Raw genomic sequence first — 23,518 nt, 5'->3', positions numbered from 1 at the left:
AAGTGGTCTTGCACCCAAGATGCTGAGTGTCTTTGCTTATGTGCACACACTTTAATCACATTTTAACCTCAAAGACTGTACTCCAAGATGGTGTTTTAAGAAAAATTTATTTTTTTCCTGTTAGGTTATGGATTGAATAGATTTTAAAAATAGATTCAAAGCAAACAGACACAAACTTCTAGCTTCAAACAATAAATCAACCACAGAAAAAAGTTTTTTACTTCTTTTGGAAATGAACCAGATTGGCTCCAAAATGTAATAGCTCCACCTCGACAAGTTTATGCATTGTCTTGCAAAAGAGACAAACATTCCTCCATCTTCGGCCTTGACAGAATAATTGTGGCATTTAATTAACTGCAATAAATAAATGGCTATTGCATTATGTAAAATGGCAGATTATCATGTGCAACCTTTATACAACACTTGTGCTTTTTCTTTTTAATAAGGTCACAATAACACCCTCCAGACCATATGACCAATATCCATAAGAAAATGATACACTGATATGTACACTTTTCTCATACCCCGCTCTGCTGATTTGTCATTTCAGCACCCAGGACTGTTTCTCTAAAGCCAAACCCCATCAGCAGTCGTGACTGATGTGCCTCATTACAGTGGACACATTAATCTGAAAGAAAACACAACACCAGGCATGCAAGGACAATGAAAACTGCTTTCACTTACCACTTTGCACTTTACAGTGTTTGTCGTCTGCTTTTTTCTACGGGTGCACTGTATACATATTTCATCCCTAAAAAGAAAAATAAGAAACACGTCGGACCATAAATATGAGAAGCACACTGAAAAAAACAACAAAAAAGCGCATTTGTCTGGACATGCATTGAGCAGATACTTTGTAACTGACTCAAATAGCTAGAAATAGCTGGATTTGGAATCTGAGGCTACGGGTTGATCTGTGGACTCCATTTAATTTAATGCAACAGTTTCCAATGTTTTTAAGTTCTGTTTGGCTGCTTGCATTGTGATTTTATTTTAAACAAACATTGTTCTATCAATGATAGAAAAACTGTCGGCTTTACTCTCATAAGCTCTGCTTAGCAGAGCTCAGCACACAATGTGACAGAGACGGTGAAACAGAGAGCAGAGGAAGAAAGGAGGTAAAATGCAGTAAAGACACGGACTAGGCTGGAATAAAACATGCAAATAAACTAGATTTACATCATAAATAAATGTTTTGGGGCTTTTTAATAGTCATATATATTTTTGTTCCTTGTTTGTTACTCTTCATTCCAATTCACAAAATTCAATTTCATAATTTATTTATTTCATTATTTGTATGGAAAAAGTCTGACTGGTGGAGTCCCACTTTTGCCACCTGCTGTGTTCACCAATATAGAGAGATACATGTGGAATATACCGAATTTAGGAACAATGTAACCCCTCTTCAATTCTAGTTCTGCTACAAATCTCAATCAAGACATCAATTGCATAAAAAAGAAAAAGAAAAAGTAAAAAAAAAAAGAAAAAGAAAAAGAAAAAAGAAATCCAAGCTTGCTCACATTTGTCAGCCATAGTGCATATCATAACTTCTAAGTAAGAGTAGATTGAAAATCCTTGGGGTGTGAAAACCAAACAGGCACAACTGAAAGGTTGCCCAGTGAAGGGGGAATTCTATCAAGGTAGACAAGATGAAGATTTGTTACATTTGAGGAGGAATGGGGCCCCACTGACCTCTTCCAGCCACTACAATCACCCTAACACGGGCAGGTTAACAATACCGTAACACTATCAAGCACAGACTAAAAACAAAGACACAGTCATTGCATGCAAACACACAACTGTTTTACATAAGAGTTTTACTCTGAAAGATTAATTGGCCTTAGGAATGCACTGTGTACTTTTAATTTTAACACAGAGCTTTGAAAATACATGCTGCTCTAAATCCCTCCCAAGGTCCAGGATGCTTTGACCGATGGACATGAAGGGACTATGTTCAAATACTTACCCTCAGGGAGAGAACTTGCTGTTGTTGTCCGTCACAGGTGGGGTAGCAGTCCAGCAATGTCAGCTCTCTGAGATAAGAGAAAACAAAAGCACACTGTTAGTCCAAAACTACTTTATGACACACTGATTTTTTTCCCCCTAGGAACATTCATTGCTGGAACTAACAAGTGTGGGCTAGATGGCTTATTGCATAACTATTTTCTGTAAGGTTTGTAGGTGAAGGCAGTAAACTTTGTGACAACAAAGTGCACCTGGATTTTTGCTGTGAAGCCTGAGAGCATATGTGTGTGGGTATATATCTGTGTGTAAATGCATGCACCAACAGGCAATGTACGGTACAGTACACTCCCCTGCCCCCAAACTGCTCAATCTCTGTAAAGTTAAAAGGCGCAGTGCCTGGAAGGCTCTAGCTCTCAACGCCAAGTAAATCACACCGTTAACCTGACACGATTGATTTCTCATATACTTCCATTCAGCTGTCTGAATCTAAGTACACATGCTATGGTATCCATATAATTTAGAGCCCATTAGCATTGATGATTTTTGTGTTAATCACACCAGTACATTGAAAGAAGAATACAATGCCACATCTGCAGCTACTGATTGATCTGGACACTTTTATTGCACATGCATTAAATTTAGAGAACTAGGGGCTAACAACAAGTCCCCAGGAGCATCAGAGAGGCCACTTTCTGCTGCTGGGGGCATGAAGGGCAAAAAATGGCCTGGATGTTCCTCCCTGGGATGTTTTTTTTATTCCTCTCCCTTTTATTCTCCCAGAATTCCAATGACCCCTACAGGCAACCAGCGACTGCTGAATCCTAAGGAATGTGCTCTCTGAACTGTGCAAAAGGCCCGGAGCTCACAGAGCACAGCTGAAAACAAAAACATGCCAACTGGTATAATTTCTCACTGTTTTGAGTTTGTGGAAAAAATGTTGCACATATTGCTGCACAATATTTGCAAAGAATGGGGTAAGAAGGTTTAAGACTGGGGGGTGAGCACCAACCAGTGGACTGGATATTGGGAAAACCGACATGAAAAGTTTCAGAATAACGATTGTTTTAATGTGTATTTAAGTAGAGTGAAACATCTACTTGGATGGGATTACTACATCTGGAAAAGCACATTTTAGATATAATATGGATAAGCTACTTTCAGCTGCTTCCTTATTCACAAAGAGTTGCCACAGCAGGTATCTCCACATGTTTGATTTGGCCGATTTTTTTAAACCTGATGCCCTTCCTTTCACAACCCCAAAAGGACTTGCGGCTCCTGGGATCAAACCGAGGATTCGTTTCCTGTTATCGAATGTGTAAACCACTACACTAAGGAGCCACTTTAGATATAATATAGATATAAAATATAATTTTTAGATAATGCCCCCCACTTCTCTTAAATCATTTGCTCCTGGGTAGACTTCCATCATCACAGCACCCTGTGGCCATGCAGATGTTATATTTTATTCAGTGGAAAAGCATTTGGAATGCTATTAGTCTGCATGACCTCCAATTCGTGGGGATTTACAAATAACACACATGTCTTTATGCCAAGTCTAAAACCATTGGTAAATTCTATCAACTTATAAATATGGCAAAAGCATTCAACTATTCATGAAGGTCTAATAATGCTATAGGCTGATATTTACATAAAGTGCTTGTGCGCTAAGTCAAGATAAACTATTTAAGACCTGGACCACAAATACCTCCACACAGCAGAAAAAGGAGGGTCCTGTGATGAAAGAGGACATTATGCTAACAAGTCAGATTACTGTACACAATAACTTTATCTTAAAAGTAAATACCATCCTTGGTGTTGGAAAGAGAGGGGGGGCGTTATGGAAAGTCACTGGCAATATTTCTGTGGGGACCAAATGCTCCTTATCAGTGTTAGTCGAGCAATTCAGGCCTGCCTGAAGAAAGATGAGTCTTCAAACTCATTCTATTCATGGTCAGACGTGTAATTACCCTCAGCTCACAGTCTAGACGTAACCGCTTTCACAGTATTTAAGACCCCCTATGCAACGCACGGACGCCGGCTCCTACCACCAAGCCCTGCACGTTAAATCTGTGGGCAGATAAATTAGCGAAGAATGCAATAAAATAGACACAATGAGAGGAACTTTATCCTCCCCGCTGCTAAATGAGATTTCTTTGAAATGCAGATCAGTGGCTCTAGATTAGTGAATTTTAGCTGCTGTCAACATCATAACAAAATACAAATGCGATTGTTCGCTGCTGCCTTATCTCCTTGCTTCCATCTGCTGGCTGGTTATTTACTCCCCCCTGATTTACTATGCAGATCTAAATAAGTCGCATCAAAAGGAGGGCTTACTGCACAATGGCTTCTTAAGCTTCTACATCAAGGTATTTGAAAAACCGGTAGTCACATGAAAAGGCTGCCCATCAAAGGCACATCTCTAATGAACTCTCCCATATCAGAGGGGGCTTGTGGGGCCTGGCTTTAATGCCTTCTGTGAGAGAGGAGCAGAACTACAAATCAGACCCACCAAGCCATGGCAGAGAAAGGAGGAGGACAGAGAGTGGGAGAAAAGAAAGGAGGAGAAGGAAGGGGAAGACAGCAGTTATCAGATGAGATTAACTCAGCAAAGGCACTAGTCCTGGGTCTTTCCATCCATCTAACTCTTAAGTGTACGCTGATGAAGGCACTTGTAAAAAAGTTCAAGAGAGCACGCTACACTGAATTCAGTGACAACACACCAAGGTTAACTACTTAAAATACAAATTTGTATTTTAAAATAATTTGGAATCTGAAATGTTGATAGATACATTCAGTGTGAGTGTAACTGTAATGCCTTAAAGGTTTTTTGAACAACTGTAATGAAAGGAAGTCTGAACATTCTAAACATCTGTTTAAAATGACCCATCAATCCAGTGATCAAAGGAAGATATAAACTGTCAAACACAGGAAAGGAAAACATACTGTGTTTTCCCCACTTCTCATCCTCCGCAAGTCTGCAAACAGCTTTGGTAATCTCAAACAGAGCTTTTGCATTACGCTCCTGCAATAACCTTTAATTTCATGGTGTATTTGTTGCATTCAGCACACAGGCAGGATTACAACTGACAATCTTCAGACTTATATGGGAAAAATAAACTGCATGAAGAGATCATGATCTTGAGCCCCCCCCATCCCACCCCACGCTCTCAAACACACCGCCACCCTGCTTTGTATCCCTATGTCTGGTTGAAGGGGAGACCCCCACCAACAAGCATGCAGTTTTACCAGTGAACAATTAGCCCCGGAGCAAGAGCAGGCCCTGCACTGGCACATGTGGTTAAGAGACGAGCGCTGCGGGAGAGCGCCAGATGATGAAGGGATGAGGTTGGGAAGGGGGAGTAGAGGAGAGGATATTGAGGGGGGGGGTACCCCCACCCCATCCCGGGTGAAGGAGGCGAGTGGCGCGTGCCAGCCACACGTGTGCCAATTTTTGCCTTCCTTCATCATTCACTTTCGGATCCTCTTTACAGAGAAGATATACATATAAAATAGAGAGTGGAACTTTCCCCCCTCCTTACATCCAGTCCAACTTTGTCCCCAAATTTTAGGAGCCCACCCCGAAATTGAGCTGTGATGTAAAGGAACCCAATGGTTAAGTCGCTTGTGCTACAGAAACCAAACTCGTCTTCCTTCCCCTCACCCTGCCTCAAGCGTCTTTCTACAGTGCAGCGTGCCAACTGGGCCCAGTGCCAGTCGCATTTGCAACCACAAGGGACCCCCGTCTTTTCGCCTTGCCTAATGAAATGACAAAACAACAGATTTGCATATGCAGAAACAGGTGTTGTAACAGGTTTGACTCCTCTTGACCCGAGCCGTGTTAAAGAGAGAAAATGCTAGAGAAAAAAAGTTTATGGCCAACAGCTGCCTGGAGGTATTTAGGCTCTGATGGGCACTCAAGTCTGCACCATCTGCCCTGCTCCTTGCCAGGAGTGACAATCTAAATTAAAAACCACTCATCAAAAATCGTAAAAATAAACCATTGTTTTGTTGGGTCCATATGTTGTGGCTATTTTACTTCATTCTCAGAGAGTTGCATTTGAGGCTGAGCTTCATGGCCTATAGCTGTGATCCAGGGAAAATCCAAAGAGCCACACAGTAGCCTGTAATTACCCTCCCACCGATCTGTTGCCTTCAAACCAAAGCCCTGCGTCATCCTCCACAATATCCAAGTCCATCCTCTCCACATTACAGAGGAGAAAACCTAGAAGAGCCTGTGTGGTGAAAACATGGCCATTGTTTAGAGTAGGATTAGGGATTGCCATCCAGGAGCACGAGCCGGGTGTTCAGATGGTGAAAGAAGAGAAAAGCACTACGCTGTACTTGCTCTGAACTTGATAACTGCTATTATGTTTTATGCAGATTTACATTTGCATTGCCAGAAATAAAAACTGTGGTGGAGAGTGCATGGTGGCGAAACAATCCAAAGTTAAAGCGATGCATTTCTGGAAATGTCAAACGTCTCCCTTCCACGTTTTGACCAAATTATGTCCTGACTCAAAGGGGCCTGACTGGGAACATTCTCTTTGTCCTTTTGCTGAAAGACACGGCTAGTGTACAACACCAAAGCTATGCCCAGCATGCTCAACACCACCGCAACCCAACCCCCCACTACCATTTTTCTCCCCCCTGTTTTTATTTAGACGGGTGAGACAGAAGGAACAAACCTGAGACAGTCGTGACCCTGCACGAGTGCTGTAACTTGTTCTAGAGCTATGCCAGCAGAAGGCAGCACCATATGCCCTCAGCCCCGAGCTGGATGCTCTTTCTGCAGCCTAATGTGCCTGTCAAAAATTGTTACTGTCATGACCCCCCCTCTCTTTCATGTTTTTCCCCCCTACACACAACATGTTTGAAATAAACATTTTTTTCCCTTTTTCTCTGTGTCTCTTAGGGTAAAGAGGAAAGGTTGTTTCCTCTGTGAGGCACGGTGTGTTTTTGTTTCTAAACAGGATAAAACCCTTCAATACAAACCATTCTATAAAGCCCAGTCTTTACAACTGTACACTCATTAACTAATACTATATTTATTTATTTATTTAAGGTAAAAACCAACTTAGGCATTATGAAACCTAACCTCTTTTTCTTTTTTCTTACATTTCTATTGTGAAATTAATTAAAATAATCATTATTCTATTAACATATCATATATAAAGACCTTCTAAACCTCAGTGGACCTCAGTCCTCACTGTTTACAAGTGACAAGCTGATGGCTGAATGCAGTCTGAGTAACAGTGACCTTGCCTTTTACCATGAGTGACCTTCTGTCTTTAATTCAGGGCAAGACCCCCAAAACCAACACTTTTTTTTTTTCACATGAGGACATCGTCCATCTGACCGTGACTTGAATAAAAGCTGTCATGCCCTCACACCACACTGGCCACACAGTAAACATGCAACTGCTAACTCAAAAAGAAAGAAAGAAAAACTGAGGATATAAAAACATGTAAGGTCTGTGGCTGCTATCAAATGGACCCATGGTTGTATGTGGCCACAACCAACATCGCCCGTTGTGGGCTCCACATTTTGAATCCTGCATTTCCATCTTTTTTTAGAACCAGAAGTGAACACATCTGGATGAGTGGGTGGAAGCTTGGTTGTCAAGGTGCATCCATAGACTGCGTGGATGCATCATACAGACACAGATGTCTACTATTTAGTGGAAAAACAACATACAAATAAAATGTTAGAACATCACTCAGCAAACTTAAAAGAGACTTCCTGGAAAGTCTGAAAGTACAATTAACAACACAGCAATCCATATCATTTGTCAGCTAACTGCATTAAAAAGGCTCCAAAAGGCTGCATGGTTGGAAGGTACTGTTAGTGACTTGAATCAGCAAACAGCTAGCATTTATCCACCTCTGTCAGCACCCACCTTTGAGTGGTAGGACTAGAAAAGTGAAATACCATTCCAATTGCTCATAGCAGTTTAAATAACATTTAAATGGATAAAACCTAATCTTCCCAAAAAGCTGGAAATAAGCTAAAGAGAATGAATAAAATGCTTTTGTACCAGGCTGTAGAGTTCAGCGATTTAATGCTGGAGTCTGTGGAGATTGACTCGCTTTTGGAGACAGCCTCAAGTGGCTATTACAGGAACTGCAGTTTCTGGCAATCCGTGCTGGCTTCCATCTTTCACCCCTGAAGGTTGCAGCTTGGTGTCAGCTGAAAGGAAGACTACAATATATGAGGTCACGGTCAAGAGTAGAACAGCCAAGAGGAGAAATTTAAACTTTATGAAAAGCATGACTTATTTTTCATAACTGTAAGAAAGATTGTGTACACAAAGCTAATGTTTTATAACTTTGCATGAATGCTTCTTTGCATTTAGAGTCAGACACACTGTGAGACACGCCAGCAAAAAACTACACATCTCAGCTTGTGGAGTGTGGTCATCTGTTTGTAAGTTTTACAACCCTTGGAGGGATACATGATGACGTAAGATGTAGTAATATTTGCAAAAACAATCTTTACAGGACATTTTGATACGTGACTGTTTTGATTAAAGTCAATTTACAGCATAGCCACATAATCTTTTTAACTTGGGAAAGCAAGCATAAAAATCAAATGGTCAGTGAGTATGTTACCAACTTTTCCCTATTAACTCACCCTTGTGTGAGGAGCCTGCAATCTCTCTATAATCCACATCCCCTGACCCCACCCTACACAGCTTTCTCCAGCCAAAGAGTCACAGCGTTCCTCGTCGACAACAGTGTCTAGCTGGGCTTAAGAAGTGACCCAGAGCGTAACTAAAAAAGTCTGAGCTGTCTCAAGACTCTTAGTAACTGGGACACACAAAACATCATTACTGAGATGTGGATAATTACAGTCCAAAAGAGTGGCCTCCTAAGCATGTAATGCACTCTTTTATCTTAAGAAGTCAATCTCTCCAAAGCTGACAGCTTGCAGCATATGATCCTGGTAAACAAATACTTTTGCGCGGCACAAAAGTGCCATTAAAGGCCAAAACTGTCAACACAAATTCCATTCTTAACTTGGAGGAGGAGGGAACCAAAGTGCAGCGGGGAGGGGGGGACGGACGTGATCACTTCTGGTTGCTTTAACTTGCACGGAGGTACGGAGGTTGTCATAGAAACATTTCTATGAAGGGATATAACCTGAACACATGCCATTTAATCACCTTTAAGTTTATGTAACAGGGGCTGAGTGAAAACACACTGGATGGGCTCACTGACGAGGTTAGATAAGTGATGCTGCTAGTGCGCCACTCCCTCAAATTTCTTAACCATGCATGCCCCCCCCCCGAAAAAAAAGAAAAAAGAAAAGAAAAGCACCAACACCTCAAGGGTTGAGTGAACAGTCTGCTTCATTACAGTGGTACTGGGGGATGGGTGATGGTGCGATTCAAACACTAATCCAAAAATGAGTGTTTCATTATCTAAAGAGCCAAAAACAACACTGATGTGATCTGTGTATAAAAGCCACTTTCTTCTAATCAAATCCCCCCACCCCCTTTTTTTTTATTTTGCACAGTGCACAATAAAAAAACTGTGGAAACTGTGCAAGTTTCCACAGGAGTATTAGAATAAAAAAAATAATAAACACAAAGGATTTTTCTACTTGAGTTCAGCTAGAAGCAACAATTCTCATATCTGAGACAAAATCATGCATCAACCAGCGTTCATTGAGCTGAAAGCCGAATCTTAATTTTGATAAATGATTGAAACATATGACAGGGTATACACATTAATCCTGTGGAGGACATTCATTTTCCTATTACCATAATGTAGAGCACGACCACCCAATGATGAATGCTGCAATCAAAAAATGGACGCAGAGTGGGGAGAGCCGGGGTAATAAGTGCGCTGCTCCCAACAACGGTCAGTCTTGAAGGGAGACTAATGGCAGGTCTCTCTGCATCTCTCCCACTGCCTTAAGTGGGTAAGGGAAGGAGAAGAATGCATCCTGTTTTACAAAATCCAGTGGCCTCACTTACCAAATGCAAGGACACCTAAACAACAAGTAAACAAGAGTCTGTTTTAAACACACTTTGAGAAATAATTACAGGGGCATTTCAACAAAGGTTGATTGTGCGCTGTCGCTGACATATTTCACAAGGGGCATTTATTGCCGCCTGGCCTTTGAAGAGTGAGAGCTGCTGAGTGAGGGGGGGAACTGGCCCACACCTGCATAACTGAGGAGGGAACACCTGTGCACCCTGCGGCTTGAACAAGTAAGGTCGATCCAGCTAATCCAGGGGTGAAAGCTGATCAGAGGACAGGCCTGAAGAGTTCTGCAGCTCCCAGTGCCTTGTTAGCCTTTCTTTACCAAAAGAGAGGGGGAAAAAAAGTTACATCTATTGATTTTTGGGCCACACTTGATTGCAAGACAGGAGGGACAGGGAGTGTGAAATAGAGGAGGCCAGCAGAAGATTTTTTTTAGGAGCTTGTAATGTTTAGAGAAATTAGTCTGAATTGGAGGTTTATCATGATGAAAAGCAATACACTACCAACACCCCTGTCTGTTTCTGGACAACGAAAAAAGATGGAATATAAAAATGGAGCATGCAACTACGGTAAGCTGATTAATCGTAGATATTGATAACGCAGACAGCAGTCATGCAGGTAAAGGATCATTAAATCTAAATGCACCTTTTGAGCTTAAGAAGCTGTGACAGTGGTATTTAAAGAAAAATATAACTGAGCACTAGTGGAACATGGTTTTAAAACCACCAGTCATATGTGATATCATTATATGGCTAGAACACTAAAGGATTGCACTGAAAAAGAATTAAACTGACTTCATATCTTACACACAGAAGCTGTAATAAGATGCAAATCAAATCACAGTTTCCTTCTTTTTTTACTAATTACTACAACGTAGTAGGTAGCTGCATAAAAAATAAATTCAGCTGGAAAATAAAATAGCTTCCAATTAAATTCATGTAGATACTTGTCCTTTATGTAGTTTTTTATTTATTTTTTTTCTAGTGAAGACTATATATATATATATGTGTGTGTGTGTGTGTGTGTGTGTGTGTGTGTGTGTGTATATATATATATACAAAAAAAAGAAACAAAAGAATTGAGCTGGTTTCGGAGCAAACTTTTTAAATGAATTTTTAAATATTTAATTTATCACATAACTGTGAATAAAAATCGGTAAATAGCCTAATTCTGTTAGACATGTGTAATAAATGTGTTAGAAAATTAACAACTTGTTTTATATCGTCGCACTTAAAAAAAAAAAAAAATCAGCGTTCAGCTTTCAGAGCAGGCAAAGACTGGACAGTGCTCTCAAAAGGTCCTAACAGTTTTTTTAAGCGAATACCGAGCTAAGGGAAATCTGTCAAAGCAGCTCGCTAACTCCGAGCGCAACGTGTAAATAATAACCCAACAAAAAGCAAAAACTTGACAACCAGCGGTTCACTTCCTAATTCAAATGCAGTGGACAGAGAGGTTTAGAAAAAATAGTCAAAGGTTTTCGGAGACTAATACGCTCCTGCGCAGGAAAACTTACCACGAGAAACGGCAGGTATATTTCCCTAAAGTCAAAGTGGACACGCCAGGTGAGAAGCCGTCGTCCTCTACACTTGCAGCCGTCTTCGCACGTGACTGTCCAAGTTCACCATAACGCAGAGAAAATGAACAACAAGCTGCAGAGTAAATAAAAAAAAGCTCAAATATTCCTCCGCTGGGCACCGCTGTCGGAGACAGACACACACACACACACTCTCTCCTGCGGTCTCCCGTCAACGCCGCTGTTATTACTAATGCAACAGAGAGAAAAGCAATATACTGAGTCCTGTTTGAATGACGCGCAATGCGAGGAAGAAGAAGCGGCTTGTTTTTTTTTTTTTCTTTCTTTCTTTCTTTCGTTACGATTCAAACACACATCAGGCAGCAACCCGGCAAGCAAGTAGTATATTTGGGACTAGAACCCCCCCAGGGGAGGCACTTGCTTGTTCGCGGAGGTGTGTTTGTTATTTTTGGGCGTACTGCGACCCCGTGTGACGTCAGGGCCACCTGCTCTGTAAACAAAAAAAAAAGTATTTTTAAAAGTTTGCTCCCCCCCTTTTTTCACTCTTCGCTAACGTTTAACTATTAAGTATTTTAGCGGGGAGAGCTGCTGCCCGTGTTCACCATAGTTAGATATTATTGTTGGGGATTGAACCGGTAACCTTCCACTAATGGGACGATCCCGCCAACCAAAAAGCAACATTTCTTGTTTTTGATAAACTTGACTTTATATGCTAAAACTCGCAAAGAAGTAGTGCGAAACCATCCGCTATTAAACTGAAGAAAAGAATCAATATATGCCTTTAATGTTCCTGCAATATTTCATCAAGAGGATCTGCTTTTATGTAGCAGCTTCCTCCGGCATACATCAATCGTGATTGTTTCCCTTTTGAATCTTTTTAAGGAATAGGTCATTTTGTGTGTTTTCTCCTCTCAAATTTTGCCTAATTAACCGACTTTCATAAAACTGCACGACAGGATTTTTTTAAAACAAATAATAATGCAAATGAAAGCATCGATGGAAACAAATATACCTTAAAATCTTCAGCAGCTTTCGAGCCAGAGTTTAAACTGCACCTCTCTCATCAGCAGTGGCATTTTTAAAGCTGGCGTTTTTACGCGCACGTCATTAAATTGTAGGTTTGCAGATAGAAATATTCGCGGTTGTCTACAAGTGTTTACACTGAGAGGATGATTGGAAACCAGTGCGTGAAAAACATAATATCCTAAACGCCATCATCATTATGAGTGTTATTAAAATTGTGCTTTAGTGTAAACACGTTTAAGGTTAAACTCTGTATACAGAAAATCACTGTTGAATAAATACTTTACAAAAGAAAAACATACGACAACATGTACAGATTCTTGACTGGAGGATTTTATTATTACTTATTCTGTCATACCTTTACAACGTAATTTAGTGTATTTATTCATCTAATAGTAGATCCGAAGCCAGTCAAACACTGAGCACAACCCTGAGCAGTAGTTAAAATGATTTGCTTTCTTCTATCTCGTCTTTCCTCTTCTTTCTTTCTTTTTTTCTTTCTATCCCCCCCTCCCCCTTTTTTCTTCAAACGCTACGATGGTTCATAGCTTAGAAATAAATATTCAGAATAATATCAAGTGGGAAAGGAAAAGGAGTAGGAGCTAAGTGTTTTGCTTAAGAAGGGCGATTAGTGCATTTAAAGATTATATATCTGGTGTTATTTATGTTACAAATAATTGAGAGAAACACGGTTGTAGGTGATGTGTACATGTTGCTGTGTAGTGTGGCCATGTGAATTTAATATACAAAAAAAAGATGTATTGTTATTACCATTATTATTGTTATTACTGACTAAATACGTAAATATTTTTAAAAAATACATTATCTTTTAGTTATTATTATTCTTATCAGCATTATCCTGAAAGCTGTTTCCTATTGGCGTGTATGCACGGAATACCCCTATTATATTCTGAAATCATCTGAAAAAATACAGTATTAGACACTTATCTGTCTGATGTAATATAAACTGGGATTGTTCCAGTAATTGTGTGGTATACGCACACAGTCTTTTCTACCGTTTTGTGCTTTTGTTTGTGTTAAAAATCTTTATTGCAACTAAATATTCCGTGAAATGTGAATTAGAGGAAGCAGCATCTGCAAAATGATGAGGACATGAAGGGAAAAGCAGTCTCGTGGAATTGTGACGGTGGTATGCCGCCACCTACTGGTCATTCTTTAAAACAGAAAACAACTTTCTGATGAAGGTAACTGGCACAGGAAGTCTTAGGTACACAGAAGAAATATTAATATTACCTTTTCCTTCTGTAATGATCTTGTTTGTGGACAAGGCTAACTGTACGCCTGGAACTCATTATCACACTAAGGGAGACTAAAGTGGAAATGCAAATGAATTTTAACTTGTGCTGACATGAATTTTACTATGATCACATAGTGCCATCTACTGATAAAACTTAGTCACACAATTCGTCTTGCATTTAGACTTTTTTTTTTAGCATTCCTGCTACTGACTGTATGCATTTAGTGTTATGTATTTTATATGATTGCACTTAGCTGTAGCAAATTAACACTTGTCACGTGTCTGCCTTTTCATACGCTGTAAATGATGCAACTTAATCACTAAAACTGCAGTTGAAAAGTCCAAGGAGAGCATTTTTGCCTTTAGTATGAAGAACAAAGGGTCCTTTGGGGGAAAAGAAAACCCACTCACACACTTGTAAAAGATTATACAACAAGCACCAATGTCTATTTACAAGATATACAAGATCTGGGGGTATACTTATCCAGCATATCAAGGATCAGTTGAATTAAACTTCCTATCTGAGATCACTTTGTGCAAAATCATGCCAGTATGCACACACACACAGCCAAAGAAAGAGTCCAATCTCATAATAATGTTCTGTTTTGTTGTCCAAGATACAGTGAAAATTAAGTCTGCTTTAATGTCGATGATACAAGAGAGTCCCTGGCCTTCTATGAACAGCAACAGAACTAATACTAATTTGATACATTATTGATGACAGTGTGGACATGCTTTCATTTCCTTGTCCACGTGGAGGTGACTAGTCAGCTGCAGCTCCCCCGCAGTGGGTAGGATGATACTTTTCTTTCTAGGGGACATTTCAGCAGGGGACACACTTGGTAACACAAGGAATTTAGGTGTGGCAATTCAGTTTCAGTTTCAGACCAACTTACTGTAGCTTCCTATGGTACTTTAGTTGATCAGTGTCGGTAAATACTTTGAAGCGGCAGCACTAATAGTTACTTTGTCTGGAAAATGCATTTTACATTTTATTGCTTTTAACACTGGTGAGATTCCTGAACAAAAACTAAAGCATCTCAGAGCTGTTCTCATATGTGCGCCTTATGCTAACAATCAGTCCTTAGGTTGATCGATCACTCTCCATTTGTGCTGTTTCAAAGGATGACTTTTCATCAAACTTTAGTCTGTTGAGCTTTAGATTTATACCCAGAGGCCTGATCACCATTAAGTAAAACTAGACAACTGCTTTTACAGTGTAGCCAAGAATGCAGAGATACTGTATCAGGTGTGGATTGTCGAAAAGCAGGTAGAAATTTTGCTATGTGAAACTTTTAAGACTTTGTTGCTGCAAAGCAAGTAAATGTAAAATAAAATAAAAAACTTCAAAGTAGCTTCAAGTATGTCCTTTTTCTGCACTAATTTTCCATTGTAGAGCTCTGTAAATGCTTTGCTTTCATGTAGTTATGATGTTACTAACAAACATATTATGAGAGCGTAACCGCAAGGATAACAGGCCAGCCTTGGTCTAGTTATATGTGTCCTATTAATAGGCCTGGCTCAGGCTCACGAGCTTCGCTGTAACCGAACTCCATCTGTCAAGTCACGTCCTCTCCCTGCTCTCCCCTCTACACTATCACTGTAGCCGGGCGAGGGTCACTCTGGTCTGTGCCACCCTCCTAGTGGACAGACGGCAGGACAGGCAGACAGCTCAAGACCATCGCGTATTATGGAGACTCTGTGCGTTCAACCCTCGCGACAGGACGGGCTGATGATGGAGGAGGAACAAGGGAAAAGTGGAAAACAGGATGAGGGGGGAATGAAGGCCTCTTCTCTCACGGGCTCCACCACAGATGAGGAGACAGATGACGACTCGGAACCAGAACCCCCACCAGTTATTCGCAGGAAGGTGTCTTTCGCAGATGCATTTGGCCTCAACCTGGTTTCTGTCAAGGAGTTTGACAGTGCTGAAGCGGCAGAACTAGAAGTCAGTCGGGCTGCTGAGCAGGAGGCACTTCATTCATTAGAGGAGCTCTATATGTGCTGTCTGTTTACAGTCCCGTCATCCCCGGTGGAGCTGGAGCAGAGGCTGCAGGCACAGATGGTCGAGCTGGAGAGCATTGAACTCCTCCCAGGGACCGCCACCCTTCGAGGCATCGTCAGGGTGGTCAACCTCTGCTACAGTAAGTCTGTTTTTGCCCGGATCACTTTCGACCGCTGGAACAGCTGCTTTGACCTCCCGGCAGACTATGTGCCCGGGTCCAGTGATAGAAAAACAGACAGGTTTGCCTTCAAGTATACTTTGGTGCCTCCGTTTGAGAGAGAAGGGACTAGATTGGAGTTCTGTCTCTGTTATGAATCATCAGCGGGCACATTCTGGGCTAACAACAAAGGACTTAACTACGTGATGTTCTGCCACCAAAAGGGACAGATAAAGGAGCACGGGCCTCACATGCAAGAGGAGAGCTACAAGAGCAAGAGGAGCTGTCTCAAAGCTAACAGGTGTGAAAGTCGGAGTTTTTTTAAACATGCCTTTCTGCAGAAGGAAGTCACTTGTATGTCAACCAAAGCCTTCTGTGAAACTTTTTTGTGCACTATAGCGAGAACGGCCCTATAGCTACAATTACTGTGGAAGGAAGTTTGAAATTCGGCACAGTGCAAGTGCACTTACAATGTGCTGCTCTTCTCATTAAGAGAAGTCATTGAAAGCAATATGCTCCACTAACTGGGCCATTGTGTGTTTACAGTGAGGTGTTATGTAACCATCCAGTGGCCTGTAGAACACACATTGCCCATTTATGGCCAGATGTATGCGCCGGTTTCCATGACGTCTCCACTGTAGCAAGATATGCTCATTTTATCCTCTTTGACCCCATCTGCAAAATTCTTTTTTTATGCCTGAAGAATTATAGCTCCCCTTTATGTGCATGCTCTGGCTTTGAGTTGCTGCAGCACAAGGGCCAGATAATGCAGCAGACAAACATATTTCAAAGGCCTCTGGCGCAGATACACACTGTCTGGACGTGCATAATAGGCATTTTGTATACTGTGTAGCATAATTATACAGCATGGCCAGTTGTTGTTCAAGGCGTGTCTTTAATAAAAGATTGAAACCTGTTTTCTATTATACCATTTGACTTGAACCCCAGTGCTCGAGGTGTTTATGGGGACTTTAAGCTTCGCGAAATTATGAAACACAACATCTGGAGGACAGAGAGCAACAATACCCCTTTTACTACAAAAAGATCTGATGAATACTATACATAATGGATTGTTAAATTAATTATCTGGTACTGTCTGGAAAACATCTTATGTCACGCTAGCCATATCTTATTTTGAACAACAGGAATGGAAGCACAGTGGAGAAGACCCGGGATAATGCTAACACAGCAACAGTTGCTACAGGTGTGTACTTAGTGTTTATATATGCATGCATGTGTGCATATATGTTTTAATGTGCAACAAAACTTTCACCCTTGCCTTTTTTTGGTCTTCTGCAGAACTAGAAGCAACACAGAGAGCAGAAAAGGCCCACAGGCAGACACTGGACAGCAAAGATGTCCAGTTATTACTTCACAGTGATGAGCACAGAACTGTGGTGAGGCTCTTTTTATATTATTTTACCCTACCCCAAATGATAATGAAAAACATTTATTGATAATGAAGTAACGTGCTAGGCCAGAGGCTGCAGTTTGAGGTTCAGCAGTTCCCACCATGCTTTTAAGAGAGGATGAAAAACAGAGAAAAAGGAGTGGCAGTGTGGGTCATAGGGATTTACAGAGATAACGCCAGAAGGGGTAATGTTTGGGGTGTCTTCGGTGTTTTAGGAAATTAGAAAACACCAGCATCACCAAAAAGTAAACTCCCCTAGCCATAAAATGTATGTTGTGTCATCATAAAAACGCAGTTCTTGTTTGTCTCCAAGGTACAAATGATAGCTGAGGAAGTGGTGCATGTTATACTGCACATTGAGTCCCAGAAGGGTACATGAAGTTAGCTAACCTGATACTTGGGAACACATCTGAAATCCTTCACATTCAGTCCATTAATAATACATGGAGCATGCTTGTAAACATGTGGGAAAATTGATGAGTCAAACAAGAATAGGTCTGAAGTTGCTAGATTATTGAAATGCATTGCATCTTGGATATATAAAAATACTCAAAGGAAAGGCACATTTTTAATCACCAGCCAAATATCAGGGTTTCGCCAGCACAGTGACTTAACAAAGCTCACTGCTTTGACTTTTGGCCTTTTTTGACAGGTGGCGAGCGTAAAAAGCAGACGCAAAGCAGCACGTTTGGCACGTGTGCAGGACTACCTCTCCCAAAGAACGCATCAAGAATCCAAGAATCTTGCATGTGACTCAGCCAGTGGCCAGAAAGACTCTCAGTCTATGCCGGCTCCCTGGGGTGACTCTGCCAGCATGCTCTATAAATACCAAAAGGCGCAACCGAACGAGTGCCCGCAAGTCCTCACCTACCATCAGATTCCTCTCCTTACACTGGACTGGAGCAATGACAAACCCCAGCAGTGGGAGACGGCTGACGCGGATGACATCTGGAGCGGAAGAGCTAAAACAATCTTGTCAAAAGAAGAAAACGCACCTTCTGCTGATGACATGTGGGAGACCTTTCTTCCTGGGACAGATGATACTGACAATAAAAAAGCCTCTGTGTGCGATGCGTGGCAGGCCTTTCTTAATGGGCCCGACCATTCTAACGTTCCAGAGTCAGAATGGCTGCAGACAGCAGCATCAGTGTCTCCTTCAAACGACAAAGGGCTCCAACCCCAATATTCAGCATTTCGAGAATTTCAACTGGGTGCAGATATTCCTGCCGCCGCACAGGCACACTGCTTAGATGCACGTCAGCCTCTGTCAGACACATGGGGAGAACTGTTTGCTAATGTTGCCTTGAACACCGAAGACCACCAGCCAGCAGAGGCATGTGTCACCAGCCCAAGAGATGACAACGCAGCAACACAAGACGCATCCCAAAGGTCAGAGACGAGCTCTGTAACAGACACTCCACAGAAACTTTGCCTCGAGGGGGCACCGCGGTCCGAGGACTCTATTGACAGTTCAACCGAGTGTCACAAGCATGTGGTCCGGGAGCCAGAAAGAGAAGGAATAATAGGAGGAGCAAAAGAAGTAGAAGAGGAGCCCATCACATCACACATGGCTGACTTAATAACAAGCTCAGGGGAGTCGGAGACAACAGACATGACAGCAATGCCAGGGTTTCAGAATGCCAGTGCTGTTGATAGTATCTCACAGGGAGCAAGGCTGGATGAGGGTCTTTCTTCCACCGGGGAAGGAGAGGTTACAGGTACTACACACAATGGTGTAGATGACATGCTGGCATTTAGGGAGACAATCAGACAAGGGACAAAGGATGGGGCGAGGTATGTTTCTTCCACATCCAGAAAAGGAGTGGAGGAGGAAGACATCATGATGAACTATACGGAAAATAAAGCATCTACAGAGGAGGAGATATTTAGGCCACACAGAACAGAAGAGAGTGAAACCTCCCCAAGGTATGCAGATGAAATGCAGTGTGAGCAATTTGGGCCAAACAGAAATGGCGGAAATCAGCAGGAGAGTGATAGAAATGAAACAGGACCTCAACATCTACACGATGGTGGATCTGATTCAAAGCAGGAAAACAAAATCGTGGCAGCTGAATTGAATGAAGGCGTTCCATTGAACACCAAATGCGTGACAGCACTCGAAGAGACAGAGCAGGAAACTTACTTTTCAACAACAGGTGAGGAAACAAAGGGACTAATAAGTACAGCAGAGGAAAGGTTCCAGGCGTTAGATGATCAAGCATGGCAACATAATGATACAGCTTTAGATGTGAGTGCATCAATAATTTTGGATGTGCACGACAAACAGTCACAGTCAGACCAAAGAGGCAAGGAGCCAAAAGTTGAGATGAAGCAGGAATCACAAATGGAACAAAGTGGAGTGAAATTGAAAGAAGGTGAGCACGGATTAAACTTCAACAAGACAGAGGTGGGAAAAAGCTTTAGTTGCAACGGAATAATAGCAAATCCATCAGAGCAGACGAGACCAACAGAGAAATCAAATGAAGTCAACCAGGCTTTCCAAAGTGGCTGCAATACATTCAGACCTCCAGCAAATAAATGCAACCCAAAGGGACTGGAAGTGGTTGAAGTGGGATGGACCGATTCACAGGAAGACACGGAGGGTCAAAATGAGAACATATGCGGTGAAACGAGCCAAGAGGAAATCGAAGTAAAAGAGAATGTCGCAAAGAAAGACACTTCAGCGGAACACCAATCTGAGACGTTACAAAGACTAGAAGGAGATACGAGTCAGGAAGACAGAGATGAGATGATGAGCATTCGGGAGCTGAAAATGGAAGCAGGGAGGGAGTTAATGGGTAATGTGGAGGGCCCTCAGGGGGAGAGGAAGAATGCACCGGCAGAATTGAAAGAAGAAGAAGAGTTGTCAGCAGAAGTTGAGAGCTCTCTGCGTGTTGAATATAAAAAGCTGTCACATGGAACAAAAGAACCTATTATGGGAGAAAATACTGCATCACTTGAGGTGATAGAGGTGGGATTGGAGGAGATCTTCATAGAAAGATTTGTAGAAGATTTGGTCAGGGGGATTTGGGAAGAGGTCTTTGGCAGAGAAGTGCAGGCATCAAATAGACACACTGATATTGTTGATGGAATGGGGTGCATGCTGAGAGATACTACACAAGGCTGCCATGTTCTTTTTGAAAAAGACCTCAATGACACTTTTGATTCAGGGGTATTTTCCTTGACGGAATTACCAACAGATCCAAACTCAAGTTTCTGTCAAGGGCTGGAGCAAGCTGTACCCACTAAAGGCCATGAACGCTCTGTGGTAGAAGGAAGTAAGTTACTTGACATAGCAGAACAAGCTCACGTTGTCTCTGAATCACATGCAGATTTGATTTTGAGTGCTAATCCCAGTCACAATCTCACCACCACCTCAGATGCGCATAGTCTGCAATCATTGCCTGAAACAACTCCAGCTCTGGCAGAAGCTCCGATGGATCTGGAAAGCCACACTCGCATAAAAGAAAGATCGGCTGCTCATTGTGAGACAGGCAGACAAATAGTTGCCCATGGAGAGATTTTTAATAAATCAGCCCACCCATCTCACAAACATCCATCATCTTCCTCAGAGAAATTAAAAGAGGCCGATGGTCTTGTATGGTGCAGTATATTATATATCCTCAGTCACGTCACCAGACTTCTAATCTATGCCCTCTTAATTAGTGGATTCTTTGTCATTGTTTTCCTCTATGATTTCCCATCAGTCTTAGCTCTCTACATATTTTCATTATCATGGTGGTTTTATAAGTGGAAGAGACAACACGTGATGACAGACAAGGAGATGGTGGGATAGCCTAAGATTTAAGAAAAAGCAAGAGTGGTGAAGAGTGCTACATCAGCACACTACTGTAAACTGTAATGTCCACTACCATGTACAGTGCTATTAGTGTGTGTGTGAGTGTGTGTGCGTGTTTGTACACTTGGCTGATTTTCCCATCTATTAAGTTACTTAATAGACTGATTCTGAAACTTTTTGGGGTTGACGAACCATTAAACCTGAACACAATATACTACGTACCTGTCTTTGGACTTGCGTGCATTTTTTGGTTAATTTAAATACAGTCTAGTGGTAAAAAAAAATGGTTTAAGTTACAATAAGACTCACTAAACAAACAGAATTTGGTGCAGAAATATGTTTTTGTTGTTGCATGTTTTGTAACGCTATAAATCTGTCTTGCAACTCCAAGTAGTCGATCTAATTTGAGTTCCCATTAGGGCGTCATTCTGTGGTTAAAAAAAAGACAGAATAAAGGAATACAATAAACTTCAAACTGAACTGAACGTTGTTAAAATCATAGGAATTTTCACCTTTTGTTGAATGTTTTAGTCCACAGAAATGTTTAAGTGTATGACGTGTGTATGTTTGCTGTGTTTTATGGGCCCAATACCACTTTATTATGTAACAAATGGAACAAATTTCCTTGATTTTCTTCAATAAAAGAAATTCATGTGACAAAAAAAAATACAACAAAGAAACCCCCATTGTTTTTTAAATTGACACAGCAAGATTTATTTTGCCCTGGACATTTTCATATTTCACAACTGATGAACTTTGCATGATGCATGTTTTATGACACTACAGCTTTGTGGTTTGTTCACTACCAGTGTTGGTCAAGTTACTTGAAAAAAGTAATCAGTAACTAATTACTGATTACTTACCCCAAAAAAGTAATCACGTTACTTTACTGATTACTTATTTTCAAAAGTAATTAATTACTTAGCTACTTTTTAAAAACAGGATTTACAACCTGAATAGGTAATAAAGCAATAGATCTTTCAGCCCAATTCTGCGTTTTCTGCATAATCCATCATACAAAATGTAATCAAATGGAAACGTCTCTCTTTAAAACTTGTTTTATACGTTTTAATCTTTTAACTTTATGCATCAAGCAAAAATTTTATTATATGCAACATGCACATAAAACATTTTTTTGTGTGTGTTTACACTCACTCTTTCAAATAGATGCAAGTAAAACACAGCAGAAAATAAATAAAATCAAAGACTAGCTGTCCTGTTGCTCTATTTTCACCTGTAAAGCAGGAGTGAGGTAGGCGGAGGTTCGCCCTGGTGCAGGTGTGCCGCAGTGGTCAGTTGAAGAATCTCTGTGAATTTCCCATTACGTCGTAGCGCACTCGGTGCTTGCTTGGAAGTTTAGGGGGTGTTTTTGCTGTAAAAAGAAGTTTTCTTCCCACGCAGTGAACAGCGGACACTAATGTTTTTGTCACTTTTTACGGAATCAAACTCAAAGTAAGGTCAGTGCTTCCACGCTTTAAACGCTGCACGCTCATACTCTCTCCCGCACTCGATATATTATCCATTGTTGATCTGCACACAGCTATTGCCATGAATGTTGCACTCGCTTACGTCACTGTCATGAGATTCTCGCAAAAAAACCCCCACGGTTTTAGTAACGCAGTAACTCAGCGAAAGTAACGATAATCTAATTACCGTTTTTGCAATAGTAATCCCTTACTTTAATCGTTACTTGAAAAAAGTAATCGAATTAAAGTAACGCGTTACTGCCCATCTCTGTTCACTACTTCCTAGACTTTGATTGTACAAGGTCGTTATACTTACTGTAATTATTCATTGAGACAATGAACTAAAGTAAGTCTTTAGAGTACTCAGATTATATTTTTATTGTACTATGTTTTGCAATTCAAGTAATTTGTTAGTTGCACAGCCCTAGGGACCAGTCAGTGACCCTCTGGAAAACTCCGGTCGCTATGGAAAAGTGTGTACTCTGTGAAAGGTTGGCAAGTGGGTGCTGGGAGTTGGTTGCTGTGGTCAGGTGAAATCAGTTTTTAAAAAAGTTACTGCTATGGACAGAGAGGTTTTTGTTTCCCTTATTTAACTTAGCAACAGCGGTCAACTTCCACTATCATCTTTCCAACCAATTGGTGAATATATATTTCTTTCCTAGTAACCACATGTTCCCAGTGGGTTTCTGACCTGCCTCTAGGCCTGCGAGACTGATTCCTAAGCAGGAATGTGAGCTATTTTTAAAATGTGAGCACATTTGTCATTTGCTTTGGTTGTGACACAAGATGAAAAACGGAAAATATCCAAAGCAAATGCAGTGTTTCTGTCTTGCTTGTGTCAGTGTCCATCTTAAGGTAATTGAGGAAAGAAGCTAAGGAGCTCAGCTTCATATTTTAAAGTAGCAAGTAGCT

At 41.1% G+C, this 23,518-nt stretch overlaps 2 protein-coding genes across 4 annotated transcripts in view; one reads left to right on the top strand and one right to left on the bottom strand.

The window, feature by feature from the left end:
- The window catches only part of foxp2 (forkhead box P2), a 102,504-nt gene extending 90,641 nt beyond the window's left edge, over nucleotides 1–11,863 (bottom strand). Inside the window, 4 exon segments of the mRNA XM_040035143.1 lie at nucleotides 685–751; nucleotides 1,967–2,033; nucleotides 8,000–8,151; nucleotides 11,467–11,863. The gene's annotated coding sequence lies outside the window, so the exon portion shown is untranslated.
- On the top strand, nucleotides 10,164–21,806 carry ppp1r3aa (protein phosphatase 1, regulatory subunit 3Aa). Of its 3 annotated transcripts, XM_040035141.1 has the most exons (5): nucleotides 13,455–16,231; nucleotides 17,076–17,134; nucleotides 17,230–17,327; nucleotides 17,994–20,619; nucleotides 20,722–21,806. In XM_040035141.1, exons 1-5 carry the CDS (start codon nucleotides 15,459–15,461, stop codon nucleotides 21,135–21,137), a joined length of 3,972 nt encoding a protein of 1,323 aa, XP_039891075.1. In that variant the 5' UTR covers nucleotides 13,455–15,458; the 3' UTR covers nucleotides 21,138–21,806. The 3 variants fall into 3 exon arrangements, with proteins under 3 accessions (XP_039891076.1, XP_039891075.1, XP_039891074.1); XM_040035142.1 differs by lacking the exon at nucleotides 13,455–16,231 and adding an exon at nucleotides 10,164–10,522 and having other exon boundaries at nucleotides 17,994–21,806; XM_040035140.1 differs by having other exon boundaries at nucleotides 13,458–16,231; nucleotides 17,994–21,806.
- The last annotated feature ends 1,712 nt before the right edge of the window (nucleotides 21,807–23,518 follow it).

The sequence above is a fragment of the Simochromis diagramma genome, unplaced genomic scaffold, assembly GCF_900408965.1.
Source record: "Simochromis diagramma unplaced genomic scaffold, fSimDia1.1 OVJJ01000816.1, whole genome shotgun sequence".
NCBI lineage: Eukaryota > Metazoa > Chordata > Actinopteri > Cichliformes > Cichlidae > Simochromis > Simochromis diagramma.
This window is presented reverse-complemented; position numbering and strand designations above follow the sequence as displayed.

What these genes read in the sequence shown, in the direction of transcription:
- ppp1r3aa (XM_040035140.1), top strand. Translation starts at nt 15,459, where the DNA reads ATGGAGACTCTGTGCGTTCAACCCTCGCGACAGGACGGGCTGATGATG. An exon ending in CACAGCAACAGTTGCTACAG is followed by an intron (nt 17,135 to 17,229) that starts GTGTGTACTTAG and finishes GGTCTTCTGCAG; the next exon opens with AACTAGAAGCAACACAGAGA. An exon ending in GTGATGAGCACAGAACTGTG is followed by an intron (nt 17,328 to 17,993) that starts GTGAGGCTCTTT and finishes CTTTTTTGACAG; the next exon opens with GTGGCGAGCGTAAAAAGCAG.